The 19711-nt window shown below is 41.9% G+C and overlaps 1 protein-coding gene across 2 annotated transcripts in view; it reads right to left on the bottom strand.

Annotated features, from left to right (window-relative positions):
- Positions 1-204: 204 nt before the first annotated feature.
- Positions 205-19711, bottom strand: part of adka (adenosine kinase a) — a 56003-nt gene continuing 36496 nt past the window's right edge. For both annotated transcript variants that reach the window (XM_029753366.1, XM_029753367.1), the window contains exons 3-11: positions 15360-15413; positions 12047-12125; positions 11746-11918; positions 6590-6698; positions 5292-5462; positions 3558-3593; positions 3362-3476; positions 1792-1881; positions 205-1662 (exon numbers count right to left, since the gene is read on the bottom strand). In XM_029753366.1, coding sequence (XP_029609226.1) covers positions 1538-1662; positions 1792-1881; positions 3362-3476; positions 3558-3593; positions 5292-5462; positions 6590-6698; positions 11746-11918; positions 12047-12125; positions 15360-15413 — 952 coding nt within the window. In that variant the 3' untranslated portion in view covers positions 205-1537. The remainder of the gene's footprint in view (positions 1663-1791; positions 1882-3361; positions 3477-3557; positions 3594-5291; positions 5463-6589; positions 6699-11745; positions 11919-12046; positions 12126-15359; positions 15414-19711) is intronic.

Raw genomic sequence — 19711 nt, 5'->3', positions numbered from 1 at the left:
TCCATTGTACTTTGTTAAATGTGTATATTGCCATAATGTTAAGTTATTACGCAGTAAATACACTATTACAAATCAACCATATTGTCATTCGATTCATATTTTCTTGATGTTAACAGTGACTGGTGAAAGCAATATGGTGATGGCCCCTATCAATAACAATGTGTTCTCAATTTACCTGGGGAAATTAAGACAAAAATACATTAGTTAATTAAATATCATTTGTATTCTTTAGGTAATTTGGGTTAGCAGCTCATATTGAGGATACATAGGATCATTTTCTGAATCATAACAGTAATTTTATAAAAAAATGTATCGCTAGCCAGTGTCAATGGACAATGAGTGAAGTATTCTGTAGAAGCAGCAAGTCACAATACCACACACAGACTCAATGATATCAACAACCATACACACGAGGAGAGGTGCTTACTTCTGCCCTAAGCCTCACAGCCCCTGCAGACCAAGTTCCCCTTTTACAAACTAAACATTTGCACAAAGGTTCCTAGAGTGTTATGAGACGTATACACAGGCTGTTTATAAAATTATAAAAAGCCTATTATGATATTTTGATTTAGACCAACTGAAATGTGTTTATTAGCCAAGTTACACCAGCATCACTTTAAAATGTATTATTTAAATATGAATAATTTGTAAAACAGCCATAAAAATCACTAATTACTCAAAAGGCTTTGACATGTTTACAAAGTACACAGAGGCCTTTACACATTTACAAAGTGTACAGAGAACTTTACACTTTCACTGTGCGATTTAAGGTTAAGGAATCTGTTTGGTTTTACAGCAACAACACTTTTCCGCTTCAATAAGCCTCCAGTCATAATAAAACAGCAATCAATGAAAACAATTATGAAATCTAAATCACAATGACACTGCCTATCTAATTTCTATGTGCGGTGTTCTTAATATCTCTGATAGAGCTGCTTTACTAGATATTATCGTCAACCTTCTCAACAGAAACTTCCTCCATCAAATTACAGTAGTCCACCCATCCGTAACTAACTCATTAACCATGTCCATAACCTGTTACCTAATCCTAACTCACTAACTTGGCTTTAGCTCGGTCTCCAAGGAGAAGACTGGACAGCAGTCGGTTTCCAGCAGCATCCTGCTGTGTGTGTAAACATGACAGTTTGAGAGGCTGATAGTTAACTGTGAATCGGCAGTATTAAGTTAGTACCTTCAGTCTAACTGTGTTTACAGAGGGCAGTAGACTTCAGCGTCATTAGGGAGGGCAGTTGAACATCAGTATAAACAGATACTGCTGTATCAGGCAGTGTGGCCCGAGAGCATCCCCTAGCGTAGGACAAGAAGAATAGGCACAGAAGTCTGGTTGCAGAAAGACAAGGGAAGAAGGGCTGAAAGCAATGACAGATATATGGATGGATTGGATGAAAGCATGGATGGATGGTTGAAAGAAAAAAAAAGGACAGGGGTGACCTGGTTTCGTTAAGTTGGAAGGTATGGGTCAGAGGTAAGGGTGGATGGGTAGGGGTAAGCGGCCAGCAATTAAGGTTACAGGTCATCAGTGGAAGTCTGGTTTTTCGGGGAAGGTGCATCCTGCTCGTCTGATGATGATGTTGGCAGCGTAATGTCCTGCTTTCACACACTGTTCCAACTCCTTGTCCTGGACCAACTCTGACAGGAATCCTGCATGACACACGCACACTGATTCAACTTTCTCAAGGACCAACTCCAAGGACCAGACAAATATCCCTACAGAAAGCCACCCAAAACTGTCATGCACATAGATAAACACACAAATAAAGACACACGTACCTCCTACAAAGGCATCTCCGGCTCCATTTGTGTCCACAATGTCCTTCTGGTCAATCTTCAGCACTGGGAACGTCTCCACCTTGTCACCTCCTTCACACACACACACACACACACACACACACACACACACACACACACACACACGGGTTGAAAATGGCAAATTTGGGCACTAATAAGCACCTAAATTGGAATGTAGTGACTATAGTATCATGCTATACATGTCAGAACTCCCCCTGTACAGATATAGGGTCATAATTTGAGCCATTTGCAACAGGAACTGTGAATTATTATGTGTATTATAATTAACAGAATTTTTTTGTAGGGGTTAATACATTTTCTGTTTGGGCAAATCAAGTTAAAAATTTTAAAGTGAAAATTACCAACTTTAGAAGACATTTTAAACCTAAAATACACTACAAGTACGCATTTCTTGCTGTGCAGGAAAATCACAGCAACAAAAGAGTGAACAAGTTAAGATCCTACATCTGTATGGGTGTTGTCTGACAACTGTTCTGAATTTAAGCATTGCACACAATTTCTTTTGTTGTCAGTGAGGGCAATGATGTAAATTGCGATGACTCAATGTATTTTGAAAGATGAGACGTTGAGAATAAGAGGATTATAATAAATACTGCTTTGATGTCATACAAGCAAGCCATACCTGTGACTAAATAACTTGTCATATACAGTGTCAATGTTTATGATCAATGTTTGATGTACAGTTACATGATGATATGTCATCATACTCTGGGTTGTTCCGAACAGAATGAGCCCATGTTTGTTTATTGTGAAGAAAATTCACTGTGGCACATGCACCTGAATGCACTCATGACTCCTTTCTATGAGCACCAAGATTACAATCTGTTTCTCTGAATTGCCTTGTGAAAGCCTAACACTGTAAGTTAGGATTTTATAACTTAGCTAGTAATGTTGGCAATATAACAAGCTTTCAAATTATGCCCACCTGACCCAGATTGTGATTTATAATGGACCGTTTTGGGATAACGTAAACAACAGTAATTGTTTGATGGCAGGGATGCAGGGTTGGGTTCCAAACAAAACAATTACTAAGTGTGCTTGCTCTAGTTCCTCAAAGGCACAGGTAGGAGAGCTCAAAAAAGTATCTTATAGTTGAAGACTCTTCTTTGAGTCATAAAAGTGCATAGAAATTGCTTAGGAACTGCACACACTTTGGAGATGTGTGTGGCCACTTGGAGACAGACACCAGTTAGTCATCTCACTCAACAAATGTGGTGAAAAGTATGGTAAATGTAAAATGCACATAAAATCCACAGTGTAATGTTTGGATTCAGTCTTGCGTCCGGTGAACTGTTGTGTCCTCACCTTTAGTTTAATCATTTTCCAATTATCTCCAAACTGTTCCCGTTCAATTGCTACCATGGTTATGCATATTCTTTTCATATTTCTTGTGTAAGAAACATTTCAATTTAGCCTTATACATATAGGCCAATTCCAACGAGTTGCTGAAGGCAGGCTAGTTTCTGCACTCAAATCACTGTGCGAGTGTCAGTGCGTGTGCCTGTCAACGTGTGTGTATGTGTGTAGTTACCTTTGGTCATGATGGTTCCGTCCTTCCCCTGAGTAAAAACAACGATTCTCGGTCTCTTCTTGTTGACTTTGGGTAGAGCCTCGGCCTTCTTAGCAATCTCCTCGATGTCCTCAGTCTACAAACACACCACAGTCACAAACAAGCTATACTAATATACAAGAGTGTGTGTGTTTGTTTCAAATCGCAGTCCACTCACCTGAAAGCCTTGCTCTTTTGAAAACGTGGCCGCCTCCTGAAAAACAGAAATATCCCATGAGTTTCCAATAACACAAAACATTAGGAACACCTGCTCTTTAAATGACAACTTTCACCTGGTCAGTCTATGATCCCTTACTGATGTCCCCTGTTAAATCCCACGTCATATCAGTGTAGCTAAAGGGGAGGAGACAGGTTAAAACTTCTTAAGGCTAGGGGGCACTATTTTCACGTCCGGATGAAAAGTGTGCCCAAAGTAAACTGCCTGCTACTCAGGCCCAGAAGCAGGCCCTAAAACTGTTTGAATAATGTCTGTGAGTACAACAGCACAATCCATCCAGGGAATTTTTTGTTGTTGAGGTTAATCTGTTTTCCATTGGTTTTCTATGGTAAGCCCGTTTTAATAGAAATATGCTTGCAGTTCCTATAGCTTCCACTAGATGTCAACAGTCTTAGAAATTGGTTGATGTTTTTCTTTAGAGAAATGAAGAAGTACGGCTGTTCAGAACAAGGGTCCAGCCTATTGCTCTCTAATGTTTTGATGGGCGCGACCTGGAACGTGCCTTCTTTGTTTTTCGTCCGGTATTGAACAGAGTTTATCCCGTCTTAAATTGTATCGATTATTTACGTTTTAAAATACCTAAAGTTGGATTAGGAAAGTTGTTTGAAATGTTTGGACAAAGATTACAGGTAATGTATTAGATATTTTGCAGTCATGCTGGGCGAGTTGGAACCGGTGTTTTTCTGAATCAAACACGCCAAATAAATTGACATTTTGGGGATATAACGACAGAATTTATCGAACAAAAGGACCATTTGTGATGTTTAATGGACATATTGGAGTGCCAACAGAAGATGATCTTCAAAGGTAAGGCATGAATTATATTGTTATTTCTGACTTTTGTGTTGCACCTGGCAGGTTGAAATCTGATTTTCATGTGTTGGTATGCAGGGCGCTGTCCTCAGATAATAGCATGGTTTGCTTTCACTGTAAAGCCTTTTTGAAATCTGACACTGTGACTGGATTAACAAGAAGTTCATCTTTAAACCGATGTATAACACTTCTATGATTTATGAATTATTATTATGAGTATTTCTGTTTCTGAATTTGGCTCGCTGCTATTTCACTGGGTGTTGTCAAATCAATCCCGTCCACTAAGAAGTTAAAGAAGGAATTTTAAGCCTTGAGACATGGATTGTTTATGTGTGCCATTCAGAGGTTGAATGGGCAAGACAAAAGATTTGAAGTGCCTTCGAAAGGAGTATGGTGTCAACTACAACGCTCCTGGGTTTTTCAAGCTCAATATAACAGTTGCCCGTGTGTACCAAGAATGGTCCACCACTCAAAGGACATCAAGCCAACTTCACACATCTGTGGGAAGCATTGGAGACAACATGGGCCAGCATCCCTGTGGAACGCTTTCGACACCTTGTAGAGTCCATGCCTTGACAAATTGAGTCTGAGGGCAAAAATAAGGTGTTCCTAATGTTTTGTTCATTCAGTGTATTTCTCCATGTCATTTTATCTCGTCTGCCTGTCGGTCTCTCTCTCCATCATCCTCATCTGTCTACTTGTATCTGTCGCCCTTTCTCTGCCTATTTGCCCACTGGTCTCTTTCTTTCTGTCACTCTCTCCCTGTCACACTTTCTCTCTATCAGTCTGTCTGTCTCTCTCTCTAGAAGTACCTAGATACTGGATAAATGAATGAATGAGGGTGTGTGTGTGTGTGTGTACCGTCTCGTTGCCGAACAGCACGTCCACATAGGGCATGACCTCCATGAGGGCGTCTTTGAAGAACTGGGAGATGAAGGGAGCGGAGAGGTTCAGAGTAAACAGCTTGTTGTTCTCAGAAGCGTGTTTGGCCACTTTCAGTATGGACTCCAGAGACACCGTCAGGAAGAAACCCTATAGAGAAAATAATAAAGCCTGTTTATCACTGCTACAGAGCCTGTTGTAATGCTACACAGAGCCTGTAATTATGCTCCACAGCATGTTACAATCAATGCTCCACAGCATGTTATAATCAATGCTCCACAGTATGTTTTAATCAATGCTACACAGCATGTTATAATCAATGCTACACAGTGTTTTTATTCCATGCTACTAAGCCTGTTATAACCAATGCTACACAGTATGTCATAATCAATGCTACTAAGCCTGTAATAATCAATGCTACACAGCATGTTATAATGAATGCTAAACAGCCTGTTATAATCAATGCTACACAGCCTGTTACAATCAATGCTACTAAACCTGTTATAATCTATGCTACACAGTATGCTTTAATCAATGCTACTAAGCCTGTTATAACCAATGCTACACAGTATGTTATTATTCCATGCTACTAAACCTGTTATAACCAATGCTACACAGTATGTCATAATCAATGCTACTAAGCCTGTTATAATCTATGCTACACAGTATGTTATTATTACATTGCTACACAGTATGTTACAATCAATGCTACTAAGCCTGTTATAATCAATGCTACACAGTATGTTATTATTCCATGCTACTAAGCCTGTTATAATCAATGCTACACAGTATGTTATAATCAATGCTGCTAAACCTGTTATAATCCATGCTACACAGTATGTTATAACCAATACTACACAGTCTGTTATAACCAATGCTACACAGTATGTTATTATTCCATGCTACTAAACCTGTTATAACCAATGCTACACAGTATGTCATAATCAATGCTACTAAGCCTGTTATAATCAATGCTACACAGTATGTTATTATTCCATGCTACTAAGCCTGTTATAACCAATTCTACACAGTATGTTAAAATCAATGCTACACAGCCTCTTATAATCAATGCTACACAGTATGTTATTATTCCATGCTACTAAGCCTGTTATAATCAATTATTCACAGCCTGTTATAATCAATGTTACACAGTATGTTATAATCCATGCTACACAGTATGTTATAATCAATGCCACTAAGCCCGTTATAATCAATGCTACACAACCTGTTATCAGCAATGCTACTCAGTGTGTGTGTATGTGGTCTTTGTTACTCACAGCGATATAGTAAACTTTGGCTTTTTCCACCAGTTTCCAGTTCTCCTTCAAGTCCAGATGTTTGTCCTTCTTATAACAGTTAGCTGCCGCTAGGTTAGCTACCAGAGACCTGAGAGAGGGAGGGGGGAAGGAAGAGAAGAACGAGTGGAGTTGATGAGAGGGACACAGTGGAGTTACAGTGGTTAGAAAAAGTATGTGAACCCTTTGGAAGTACCTGGACTTCTGCACAAATTGGTCATGAGCATGTTATAATCAATGCGCCACAGTATGTTATAATCAATGCTACACAGCCTGTTATAATCAATGCCACTAAACCTGTTATAATGCTACACAGCCTGTTACAACAAATGCTACACAGTATGTTATTATCAATGCTACTAAGCCTGTTATAATCAATGCTACACAGCATGTTATAATGAATGCTACATAGCCTGTTATAATCATTGCTACACAGCCTGTTATAATCAATGCTACACAGCCTGTTATAATCAATGCTACACAGTATGTTATTATTCCATGCTACTAAGCCTGTTATAACCAATGCTACAAAGCCTGTTATTATGCCATGATACTAAGCCTGTTATAATCAATTCTACACAGCCTGTTATAATCAATGCCACAGAGCCTGTTATAATCCATGCTACACAGCCTGTTATAATGAATCCTACACAGCCTGTTATAATGAATCCTACACAGCCTGTTATAACCAATACTACACAGCCTGTTATAATCAATGCTACACAGTATGTTATTATTCCATGCTACTAAGCCTGTTATAACCAATGCTACACATTGTTATTATTCCATGCTGTTATTATGCCATGATACTAAGCCTGTTATAATCAATTCTACACAGCCTGTTATAATCAATGCCACACAGCCTGTTATAATCCATGCTACACAGTATGTTTTAATCAATGCTACTAAACCTGTTATATTTCATGCTACACAGTATGTAATAACCAATACTACACAGCCTGTTATAACCAATGCTACACAGTACGTTATTATTCCATGCTACTAAGCCTGTTATAACCAATGCTACACAGTATGTCATAATCAATGCTACTAAGCCTGTTATAATCAATGCTACACAGCCTGTTATAATCTATGCTACACAGTATGTTATTCCATGCTACTAAGCCTGTTATAACCAATGCTACACAGTATGTTATTATTCCATGCTACTAAGCCTGTTATAACCAATGCTACACTATGTTATAATCAATGCTACCTAACCTGTTATACATTTGATATGATCTTCATCTAAGTCACAACAATAGACAAACACAGTCTGCTTAAACTAATAACACACAAACAATTATACGTTTTCATGTCTTTATTTAATACACCATGTAAAGATTCATAGTGTAGGGTGGAAAAAGTATGTGAACCCTTGGATTTAATAACTGGTTGACCCTCCTTTGAAAGCAATAACCTCAACCAAACATATTCCGTAGTTGCGGATCAGACCTGCACAACGGTCAGGAGGCATTTTGGACCACTCATCTTTACAAAACTGTTTCTGTTCAGCAATATTCTTAGGATGTCTGGTGTGAACCGCTCTCGAGGTCATGCCACAGCATTTTAAATCGGGTTGAGGTCAGGACTCTGACTGGACCACTCCAGAATGCGTATTTTCTTCTGTTGAAGCCATTCTGTTGTTGATTTACTTCTGTGTTTTGGGTCGTTGTCCTGTTGCATCACCCAACTTCTGTTGAGCTTCAATTGGCGGACAGATAGCCTTACATTCTCCTGAAAAATGTCTTGATAAACTTGGGAATTTATCTTTCCGTTGATGATAGCAAGCTGTCCAGGCTCTGAAGCAGCAAAGCATCGCCAAACCATGATGCTTCCTCCACCATACTTTACAGTTGGGATGAGGTTTTGATGTTGGTGTGCTGTGCCTTTTTTTCTCCACACATAGTGTTGTGTGTTCCTTCCAAACAACTCAACTTTAGTTTAATCTGTCCACAGAATATTTTGCCAGAAGCGCTGTAGAACATCCAGGTTGTAACGGTTGTCGTCGGGAATAGAGGACCAAAACGCAGCAGGAATGTGGATGCTCATCTTGATATTTATTTTAAAATAAAGAGAACACCAAAACAACCAAAACGAAGAACGCATGAACAACGAAACAGTCTTGTCAGGCTCACACAGGCAAAACAAGAAACAATCTCCCACAAACACTACACCAAACAATTACCCATATATAGGACTCTCAATCAGAGGCAACGAGAAACACCTGCCTCAATTGAGAGTCCAGCACCCAAACCTAAACATAGAAAACCTAAACTAGACAGAATGCAGAAATACAACCTAGAACATACTAACCTAGAACATACACCCAAAACCCAGGAACACATAAATCAAACACCCCTCTACAACACACACAAAACCCCCACCATACAAAACAAACATCCCTCTGCCACATCCTGACCAAAATACTAAACAACTACTCCCTCTGCTGGTCAGGACATGACAGTATCCCCCGCTAAAGGTGCAGACCCTGGATACACCTCATAAATAAACAACAACAAAAATAAAAAAAATAAAAAATCCCCCTAAACTAAAGGGAGGGAAGGGAGGGTGGCTGCCATCACTGACGGCACTTGTGCTACACCCCCCCCTCCCCAACCCACCTATACAGGTGGTGGTTCTGGCTCCGGCCTACTGTCCTCCAGAATGCAGACAGACTTGATCAGTTTCGGGCCGTAGGCAGACTCCCCTCGTTCCGGATCGTAGGCAGACCTCTTCCGTTCCACACTGTAGGCAGACTCATTTGAAACACAGTCACTCATATTTAGTTCCGGATCGTGAATAGACTTACTCGGTTCCGGGTTGCTGATAGACTCCCTTGGTTCCGGGTCGCAGGCAGACCCCTCTGGTTCCGGGTCGCAGGCAGTCTCCCTCGATTCCGGACTAGACACTGGTGCCGGATACTCTGGACTGCACACTGGTGCCGGATACTCTGGACTGCACACTGGTGCCGGATACTCTGGACTGCACACTGGTGCCGGATACTCTGGACTGCACACTGGTGCCGGATACTCTGGACTGCACACTGGTGCCGGATACTCTGGACTGCACATTGGTGACGGGCTCTTGAGGCTGAGCCGACGCACTGGAGGCCTGGTGCGTGGGGCTGGTAGAGGTAGTACCAGGCTGAAGACACGCACCCTAGGGCTAGTGCGAGGAGCGGGAACAGGCTGAATAGGACTAGGCCGACTCATGGGAAACTTGGTCCGGGATGCTGATACTGGTCGTGCCATACTGGAGGTACTCACTTCCGGGATAGCACGAGAGGCGGGAACCGGAAAGACTGGGCCATGGAGGCGCACAGGTGGCCTTGACTGCACCGCCTGCACAACCCGTCCTGGCTGGATGGAACTAGCAGACCTGTACGAGCAGGGTGCTGGTACAGGGCGAACTGGGCTGTGCAGGGGCCTGATGGTTGCCGTGCGTAGAGCGGGAGTAGGGTAGCCTGGTCCTAGGAGGCGTACCGGCGACCAGATGCGCTGCGCAGGCATCCTCCTACCAGGCTGAATGCCCACTCTAACACGGCATCTGCGAGGGGCTGGAATGGCGCGCACCGGACTGTGCGTGCGTATGGGTGAGATAGTGCGCACCTCAGCAAAACACGGCGCCCTCCACTCCATACGCTCCTCCACATAATCACGGGTAGCCGGCTTATGGCTCTTCCTTGGCCTAGCCAAACTACCCCTGTGCCCCCCCCTGGCGGGGGTGCCTCTCCGGCTTCCTCGCCAGTCGTGTACCCCGGTAGCGTTCCCGGTCCTCACCAGCCTTTCTCCACGGGCCCTCTCCGGCCAGAATCTGGTCCCAAGTCCATTTCTCACGAGTGTCCCTGTCGAAGTCTATTTCCTCAGAATAGTCCATATATTCAGCGTCCTGCTCCTTTTTCCGCTGCTTGGTCTTGTTGTGGTGGGTGGTTCTGTCACAAATGTTGAAGCCGTGTTGAATGGACCAAACTGCAGGCGGAATGTGGATACTCATCTTTTAATGTAAAGAATAAGAAATCAAAGCAAAGTATACACAGGAAACCAATAACACGAAACTCACGACAGGCTAACAGGCTTACTACAAACAAAAGACTAGCAGTGTTAGCACAACCACCCACAAACCCAAGTGACAAACATACTCCTAAATATATGACTCCAAATCAGGAACAACGATCCCCAGCTGTTCCTGATCAGGAGTCACAAGACTAACACAGAAACAGACATACTAGACAACACATACAGACTTCTTCTGCCACGTCCTGACCAAAATACTACACCACTACTCCCTCTGCTGGTCAGGATGTGACACAGGTGCTCTTTTGCGAACTTCAGACAGGATTGGCTTCTTCCGTGGTGTCCTCCCATGAACACCATTCTTGTTTAGTGTTTAACATATCGTAGACTCGTCAACAGAGATGCTAGCATGTTCAGAGATTTCTGTAAGTCTTAGCTGACACCCTAGGATTCTTCTTAACCTCATTGAGCATTCTGCACTGTGCTCTTGCAGTCATTTTTTGCAGGACGGCCACTCCTAGGGAGAGTAGCAACAGCAACTGAACTTTCTCCATTTATAGACAATTTGTCTTACTGTGTACTGATGGACATCAAGGCTTTTAGAGATACTTTTGTAACCCCTTCCAGCTTTATGCAAGTCAACAATTCTTAATCTTAGGTCTTCAGAGATCTTTGTACGAGGCATGGTTCACATCAGGCAATGCTTCTTGTGAATAGCAAACTCAAATGTTGTGTTTTTTTATAGGGCAGGGCAACTCTAATCAACATCTCCAATCTCGTCTCATTGATTGGACTCCAGGTTAGCTGACTCCAGACGCCAATTAGCTTTTGGAAAAGTCATTAGCCGAGGGGTTCACATACTTTTTCCAACCTACACTGTGAATGTTCAAATGAATGTACAATAATTAGTGTGTTATTAGTTTAAGCACATTGTGTTTGTCTATTGTTGTGACTAAGATGAAGATCAGATCAAATTTTATGACCAATTTATGCAGAAATCCAGGTAATTCCAAAGGGTTCACATACTTTTTCATGCCACTGTAGATGGAGTGGAGTCTTGACCTGTTGTCCTTGGAGTGTGTGTATGTGTGTATTTTGAGAGTGAGAGAGTGACGTGTTTACCTGTTGTCTCCGGTGATACATGCGGCGCAGGTCCCTGTAGGCTCCTCTGTCTGCTCATAGTAGTAGGCATCCACGTGGGCCTCCTCTGACTTCTGCTTCAGAATCTCCCCAAACTTATCCTCTCCGATACAGCCGAAGAACGTACACACCTTGTGGGGATCCTGGATCATCCACTGTGTGTGTGTTCAAGTAGGTTAGAGCGTGTGGTGTGTGTGTGAATGAAACATACCTGGGCAACCTTTACACATTTTGAAAAAGGTACAGTGGGATAGTGTAATGACTAAATGTGTGTGTGTCATACCTGGGCGATTTTTATAGAATTCTGTGTAGCTCCTCCGGCATGGTACTCTACTTTAAACTTTTTGACAATCTCATCAAACCTACAACACACATGCACGTACAATGTTTAAGACAACAGGGAAACGTTTGTTATATGGTTTCAAGCTTTACGATGATTCAGTACATATGGTTTGAGAAACATAATATTTTCTTCTGAGACAGAGCTAAAGACCATTATGGCCCCAGTAGCTCCAAGTAACATGTTCTGTTCTCTATATATAGGAGCCTTATCACCTACTGATAACACACACAGACAGACAGAGAAAGAGAGTGTGAGAGATGGAGAGGGGACGGTAGAGGGGGAGAGAGGTAGGTGTTTGCGTGCGTGCATGTGCGGGTCCACGTGTGTATGAATGGGGGGATGCATGTTAAACGGACTAAAATAGGGATGGCCCAGCAGAACACAGAACTAAGGAGGTGAGGATGAGATTTTGCGAGACTGTTTGTGCCATTGGCTGAGAGAGGCGCACAGGAGTGAATCAGAGGCCTTCCCACTCCAGCACAGCTATTTCCCAACCTTAGTGGTTTGTTATCTGACCAGTCTGTCTGCTGACTCAACTAGAGCAGGGTGGTTGTTGGCTAACAGAACAGCTGAGGTCAGTATTGGTCACAACTCAAACATCTGGACAGGAATGGACTAAGGCTGGGGGGAAGGGGGCCAGCACACCTAGGACACAGCTCAAACACCTAAACATCGGGTCCGTTCAGAATGACACAAAGTTACAAAACGTTCAGATAGAAATGTATTGTGTAGAACATATATAATTGTCTGAAGAGTAGAATAAATCAACTAATTTATATCTGCAACGTCATGAATGTTACACTTCTTAGTCTCAATACGCCTCCTGCAGTGAGACGTTTCTCCTCGACCAATAAGAATGCCTGGATTGGTGGGGAGGGAAACTCCCAAGGCTACAACAAAACTCTGCACAGCTGAGACTGTTGCTCCCTCTGTCTGGACATGATCCAAATATACTAATTATGTACAGATTTTCTGGGGCAGAATGAATCAAACATCTCAGAGTAAGGGCTTTCCCACATAGTTTTGAGCTATAGTTTGAATCAGAGTCCGATTATTTGTTACATTGTATTTCTTTTTTTTGGTCCGGTTGATTTCACAAAGCCAAATGTCAAACTAACAAAAATTCCTAAACAAAAACCACGTGTCCATGCAAGTAATTTGTTTATTGGAAAAAATGCTCACGTTAAATCCATCTATGAGCATCATGAAGCATCACTTGCGTATCCCAATCTTCATAATACTTTCGCTTTGGTCTTCCAACAACATGTGGGAGGAAACTGAGCAATAACCACTCCAACTGCAATGTGAATAGGCTATTCAGTAACTTATATTCCCATTATAGCCCACATCGCCCCTAATCGGATGCGCTCATAAATGCGCTTCTACTCACAGAATGTTTCAGAGATGTCAAGTTATGATGATGCATGCATTTTGCAACCAATCATTCGTTCTCACCTGCAGTGAACCACGGTGCATTGTTTAGTGCGCTCCCGAGTGTGATAGTGTTCACACCAGTCCAAACAAACCGAATTTGGGGGGAAACGCACTAGAGTTGTAAAAGAAACGCTCCAAAACAATTCAACGTGAAAGCCCCCTAAGAGTGCTGATCTAGGATCAGGTTCCCCGTGTTCATGTAATAGTATTAATTGTGATCTAATTGGCAAAACTGATCCCAAATCAGCACTCCTTCTCTGAGACGCTTAGTTCATAGGTCCTTATCAATAATTTGCCTGCTGGAGGGCAAGGAGACCCCCAGCTCCGCTAAAACTATTGACAACTGTGTGTCGTTTTCAGGGGATTGTTAAATAAATGTTAAATATTTAGTTGGAATATAATCACCTATTGAAGAGCATAGCCAGAACTACACATTTCCAATTACTTCACGCAAAACAATTGCACACATTTAGCTCTATCATCAGAATTATACAGCAAGTAACTGCATGCTTTTCATGATCAGTAAATATCAATTGATCGTGCAATTTCAGATACGTGAGGGTAGCCTCACGATATCAGCCACCATTAATTTGATATTTGAGTGATATAAAATAAAAGTGAACTATACCTGACAAGTCTGAGTGGTTTAGGTTAATTTTCCATCCTTTGTGGGCCCTGCCTGTCAAGCAGCAGAAGGGTGCATTTGCCGATGTACTGTTGGCTGATAATGTTTACTTTGCAATGTACCGGTATAAACTTTGTACAGTTGGCTAAACATAGTGGTAAGTAGAACTAATGACTGCTTTGCACACTCTTGGCATTCTCTCAACCAGCTTCATGAGGTCATTAGGTAGTCACCTGAATGCATTTGAATTAACATGTGTGCCTACTTCAAAGTTCATTTGTGGAATTTCTTTCCTTCTTAATGTTTGTTTAACACTTTTTTGGTTACTACATGTTTCCATGTGTATTATTTCATAGTTCTGATGTCTTCACTATTATTCTACAATGTAGAAAATAATAAAAAATTAAGAATAACCCTTGAACGAGTAGGTGTTCTAAAACTTTTGACCGGTAGGGTAGTTAACAAGCTAACTTTCAGGAAATAAACTAGATGGCTATATCAAAATATTGCTTGATTTGCTTGCCATCTATAATGGTGATGACAGTAGTCCGACTGACAACTTTGCCAGGACGAGAACTTGCTGATGTCAAGCTTTTTCCAAAAGCCTAATATCTGATGAAGCAAGCTAAATGCTAAGCTAGCTAGCTACATGCCAAATTAATCTCCCAACGCCAAAAGAAGTGCTCAATGTTTTATGGTACAACATTCATATGATATACGGATCTGATCTGAATACAATGTTGGTTGTACCCTACTGAACCATGGGGGAAACCTCCACGGTCCTTTCCTTCACCTCAGCTGTCTTCTTATCTCTATGTGGTTAAAGGTAGACTTTCTTCCTCAAACTGCTTTGGCCCGGAGGGAGGGGGAGGTTAGGCCTCTTGCCCTTCTATTGGCTAGTTCTAAACCTCCTGCCCCATCATTGGCTAGACTCATCCTGGTGAATTCTAGAACATGTCTGTTCTGTCTAGCCCACTCCAGGAAAGAGAACAGCTCAGTGTGTGAACTTACGGACCCTATATGTGTGCGTGTGTGCCTGAACAGCGACAACAGTCAATCAGGACTTTAAAATGGAAAAACACTTCTTCATGCAACAAAGAAATAAGGCAAATGTGAGGCAACTGAGACTTTAGATGAACCTCGGACGATGTTGAATGATTGATTGAATTAATGTGAGTGGTAGGAGGTACCCACAATGCTTTATGCTTGTCCTCTGCCAGGATCTGGTCGTTGGGCTTCAGACCGTACCTGAGAGAGAGAGAGCGAGAGAGAAGGGGCGGGAAAGGGGGGAGAGGGAACAAAAGAAAGAGATGAGTATCTTTCAGTCATTGAGGATGAAAAAACAGGAGCGCTTCAGAGAACAAAGTCTGAGTCTGTGCCCTTTAAATGTCATTTTCTACGACACACTGAGAAATCCCCTCTGATTATATACATACGCACACAACGAGGTGATTAAAACCCACTCCACTTTGATCAGGATCTAGTTGATTACTTCACACCACAGCTCTCTCTGGATTTATCAGCTTGTTTTTGTGTGTGTGTGTGTGCGTGTGTGCGTGTGTGTGTGTGTGTGTGTGTGTTGAATGTGAGTCTAGACTAATATTATTGTTCCATAAAACCAAAGAATGTTCAAGGTTTGGTCCATTCTAGTTCTAATCCATTGTTTACGCAAGTGGTCTGAGACAGACTGGTCTCGGGGCTGTAATCTAGCAGAGCCCTTTGATCCGCTCCCACTACATACAACTACTAAACACTAATTAAACCTATAAAAACTTTATCCAAACACCACTAACCCTTAACATGCTCTCACTACATACAGCTACTACCCCAACATAGGAGCTACACCAGTGCATCGAGGAGCGTCTCACGCTCGGAAAAAGTTACAGGTCTAGTGTAGCAGGCCAGTAACCCCACTGCTTCAGTCCAGATACATTTCCTCCACTCTGCACTCATCATCTCTCCCCTTTTCTCTTCATTTGGTGACACACACGCAATCTGGTCCCTTACTTTGGCCATCTCCGTGCCAGCCTGCTAGCTATATCTCACACATACACTACCGGTCAAAAGTTTTAGAACACCTACTCATTCAAGTGTTTTTCTTAATGTTTTACTATTTTCTACATTGTAGAATAATAGTGAAGACATCAAAACTATGAAATAACACATATGGAATCATGTAGTAACCAAACAAGGGTTAAACAAATCAAAATATATTTTATATTTGAGATTCTTCAAATAGCCACCCTATGCTTCGATGACAGCTTTGCACACTCTTGGCATTCTCTCAACTAGTTTCATGAGGTAGTCACCTGGAATGCATTTCAATTAACAGGTGTGCCTTCTTAAAAGTTCATTTGTGGAATTTCTTTCCTTCTTAATGCGTTTGAGCAAATCAGTTGTGTTGTGACAAGGTAGGGTTGGCATACAGAAGACAGTCCTATTTGGTAAAATACCAAGTACATATTATGGCAAGAACAGCTCAAATAAGGAAAGAGAAACGACAGTCCATCATTACTTTACGACATGAAGGTCAGTCAATACGGAACATTTCAAGAACTTTGAAAGTTTCTTCAAGAGCAGTTGCAAAAACCATCAAGTGCTATGATGAAACTGACTCTCATGAGGACCGCCACAGGAATGTAAGACCCAGAGTTACCTCTGCTGCAAAGGATAAGTTCATTACGAGTTACCACCCCCAGAAATTGCAGCCCAAATAAACGCTTCAGAGTTCAAGTAACAGACACATCTCAACATCAATTGTTCAGAGGAGAGTGTGTGGATCAGGTCTTCATGGTCGAATTGCTGCAAAGAAACCACTACTAAAGGACACCAATAACAAGAAGAGACTTGATTGGGCCAAGAAACACGTTAAACAAATCAAAATATATTTTATATTTGAAATTCTTCAAAGTAGCCACCCTTTGCCTTGATGACAGCTTTGCACACTCTTGGCATTCTCTCAACCAGCTTCACCTGGAATACTTTTCCAACAGTCTTGAAGGAGTTCCCACATATGCTGAGCACTTGTTGGCTGCTTTTCCTTCACTCTGCGGTCCGACTCATACCAAACCATCTCAATTGGTTTGAGGTCAGGGGATTGTGGAGGCAAGGTTATCTCATGCAGCACTCCATCACTCTCCTTCTTGGTCAAATAGCCCTTACACAGCCTGGAGGTGTGTTGGGTCATTGTCCTGTTGAGAGACAAATGACAGTCCCACTAAGCCCAAACCAGATGGGATATCGCTGCAGAATGCTTTGGTAGCCATGCTGGTTAAGTGTGCCTTGAATTCTAAATAAATCGCAGACAGTGTCAACAGCAAAACACCCCACACCATAACAACTCCTCCTCCATGCTTTACTGTGGGAAATACACATGCAGAGATCATCCGTTCACCCACACCACATCTCACAAAGACACAGCGTTTGGAACCAAAAATCTCCAATTTGGACTCCAGACCAAAGGACACATTTCCACCGGTCTAATGTCCATTGCTCGTGTTTCTTGGCCCAAGCAAGTCTCTTCTTCTTATTGGTGTCCTTTAGTAGTGGTTTCTTTGCAGATATTCGACCATGAAGGCCTGATTCACACAGCCTCCTCTGAACAGTTGATGTTGAGATATGTCTGTTACTTGAACTCTGAAGCATTTATTTGGGCTGCAATTTCTGAGGCTGGTAACTCTAATGAACATATCTTCTACAGCAGAGGTAACTCTGGGTCTTCCATTCCTGTGGCGGTCCTCGTGAGAGCCAGTTTCATCATAGCACTTGGTTTTTGTGACTGCACTTGAAGAAACCTTCAAAGTCCTTGAAATGTTCCGTATTGACTGACCTTCATGTCTTAAAGTAATGATGGACTGTCGTTTGTCTTTGCTTATTTGAGCTGTTTTTGCCATAATATGAACTTGGTCTTTTGCCAAATAGGGCTGGCTATCTTCTGTATACACCCCCCCCCCCCCCACACACACACCTTCTCACAACACAACTGATTGGCTCAAACGCATTAACAAATTAACTTTTAAGGCACACCTGTTAACCTGTTTGGGCTAGGGGGCAGTATTGAGAATTTTGGAAAAAATATGTGCCCATTTTTAACTGCCTCCTACACCAACTCAGAAGCTAGAATATGCATATTATTGTTCAGGTTTGGATAGAAAACACCCTAAAGTTTCTAAAACTGTTTGAATGGTGTCTGTGAGTATAACAGAACTCCTATGGCAGGCAAAAACCTGACAAGGTTTCATGCAGGAAGTGGCCTGTCTGACAAGGAGTCGTGCGTCTTGCATCTGTTTATTGAAAAGTAAGGATCTTAGCTGTAACGTGACAATTCCCAGGGCTTCAATAGGCTCTCAGAACCCGCGAAAAACCTGAAGGTTGACGAGGCAGCCTCAGGCTGAAACACATTATCGCCTTTGGTAAGTGGCGGATCAGAGGACCATTGAATGAGGCGCGTGCACGATTCGCCCCCGTGGAGAAATTTAATTCGGCTCTTTAGGCTCATTGCAGATTCCCGGTCGGAATATTATCGCTTTTCTACGAGATAAATGGCATAAAAATTGGTTTTAAACAGCGGTTGACATGCTTCGAAGTACGGTAATGGAATATTTAGACATTTTTTGTCACGCCAATGCGCCATGCGCGAGACCGTGATGTAGCATTCTGATAGTGTCTAGAACTCACGAACAAAACGTCGCTGTTTGGATATAACGATGGATTATTTGGGACCAAACCTACATTTGTTATTGAAGTAGAAGTCCTGGCAGTGTATTCTGACGAAGAACAAGCAAGGTAAGAACATTTTTCTTATAGGAAATGTGATTTTGGTGGAGGCTGACCTGGGTGGGTGTCTAAATAGCTAGCCCTGTGATGCCGGGCTATGTACTTAGATTATTGCAAAATGTGCTTCATCCGAAAAGCTATTTTAAAATCGGACATATCGAGTGCATAGAGGAGTAATGTATCTATAATTCTTAAAATAATTGTTATGCTTTTTGTGAACGTTTATCGTGAGTAATTTAGCAAACTGTTAGTAAATTCCCCGGAAGTTTGCGGGGGGTATGCTTTTTCTGAACGTCACATGCTAATGTAAAAAGCTGGTTTTTGATATAAATATGAACTTTATTGAACAGACATGCATGTATTGTATAACATAATGTCCTAGGTGTGTCATCTGATGAAGATCATAAAAGGTTAGTGCTGCATTTAGCTGTGGTTTGGGTTTATGTGACATGATATGCTAGCTTGAAAAATGGGTGTCTGATTATTTCTGGCTGGGTACTCTCCTGACATAATCTAATGTTTTGCTTTCGTTGTAAAGCCTTTTTGAAATCGGACAGTGTGGTTAGATTAACGAGATTGTCTTTAAATAGCTGTAAAATAGTCATATGTTTGAGAAATTGAAGTAATAGTATTTCAAACGATTCAAAAATCGCGCCACTGGATTGAAGTGGCTGTTACGTAGGTGGGACGAATTCGTCCCACATGCGCCAGAGAGGTTAATTGAAATGCATTCCAGGTAACTACCTCATGAAGCTGGTTGAGAGAATGCC

The sequence above is a fragment of the Salmo trutta genome, chromosome 5, assembly GCF_901001165.1.
Source record: "Salmo trutta chromosome 5, fSalTru1.1, whole genome shotgun sequence".
Lineage (NCBI taxonomy): Eukaryota > Metazoa > Chordata > Actinopteri > Salmoniformes > Salmonidae > Salmo > Salmo trutta.
The sequence above is the reverse complement of the archived record's forward strand: the minus strand, read 5'-3'. Positions and strand labels throughout refer to the sequence as shown.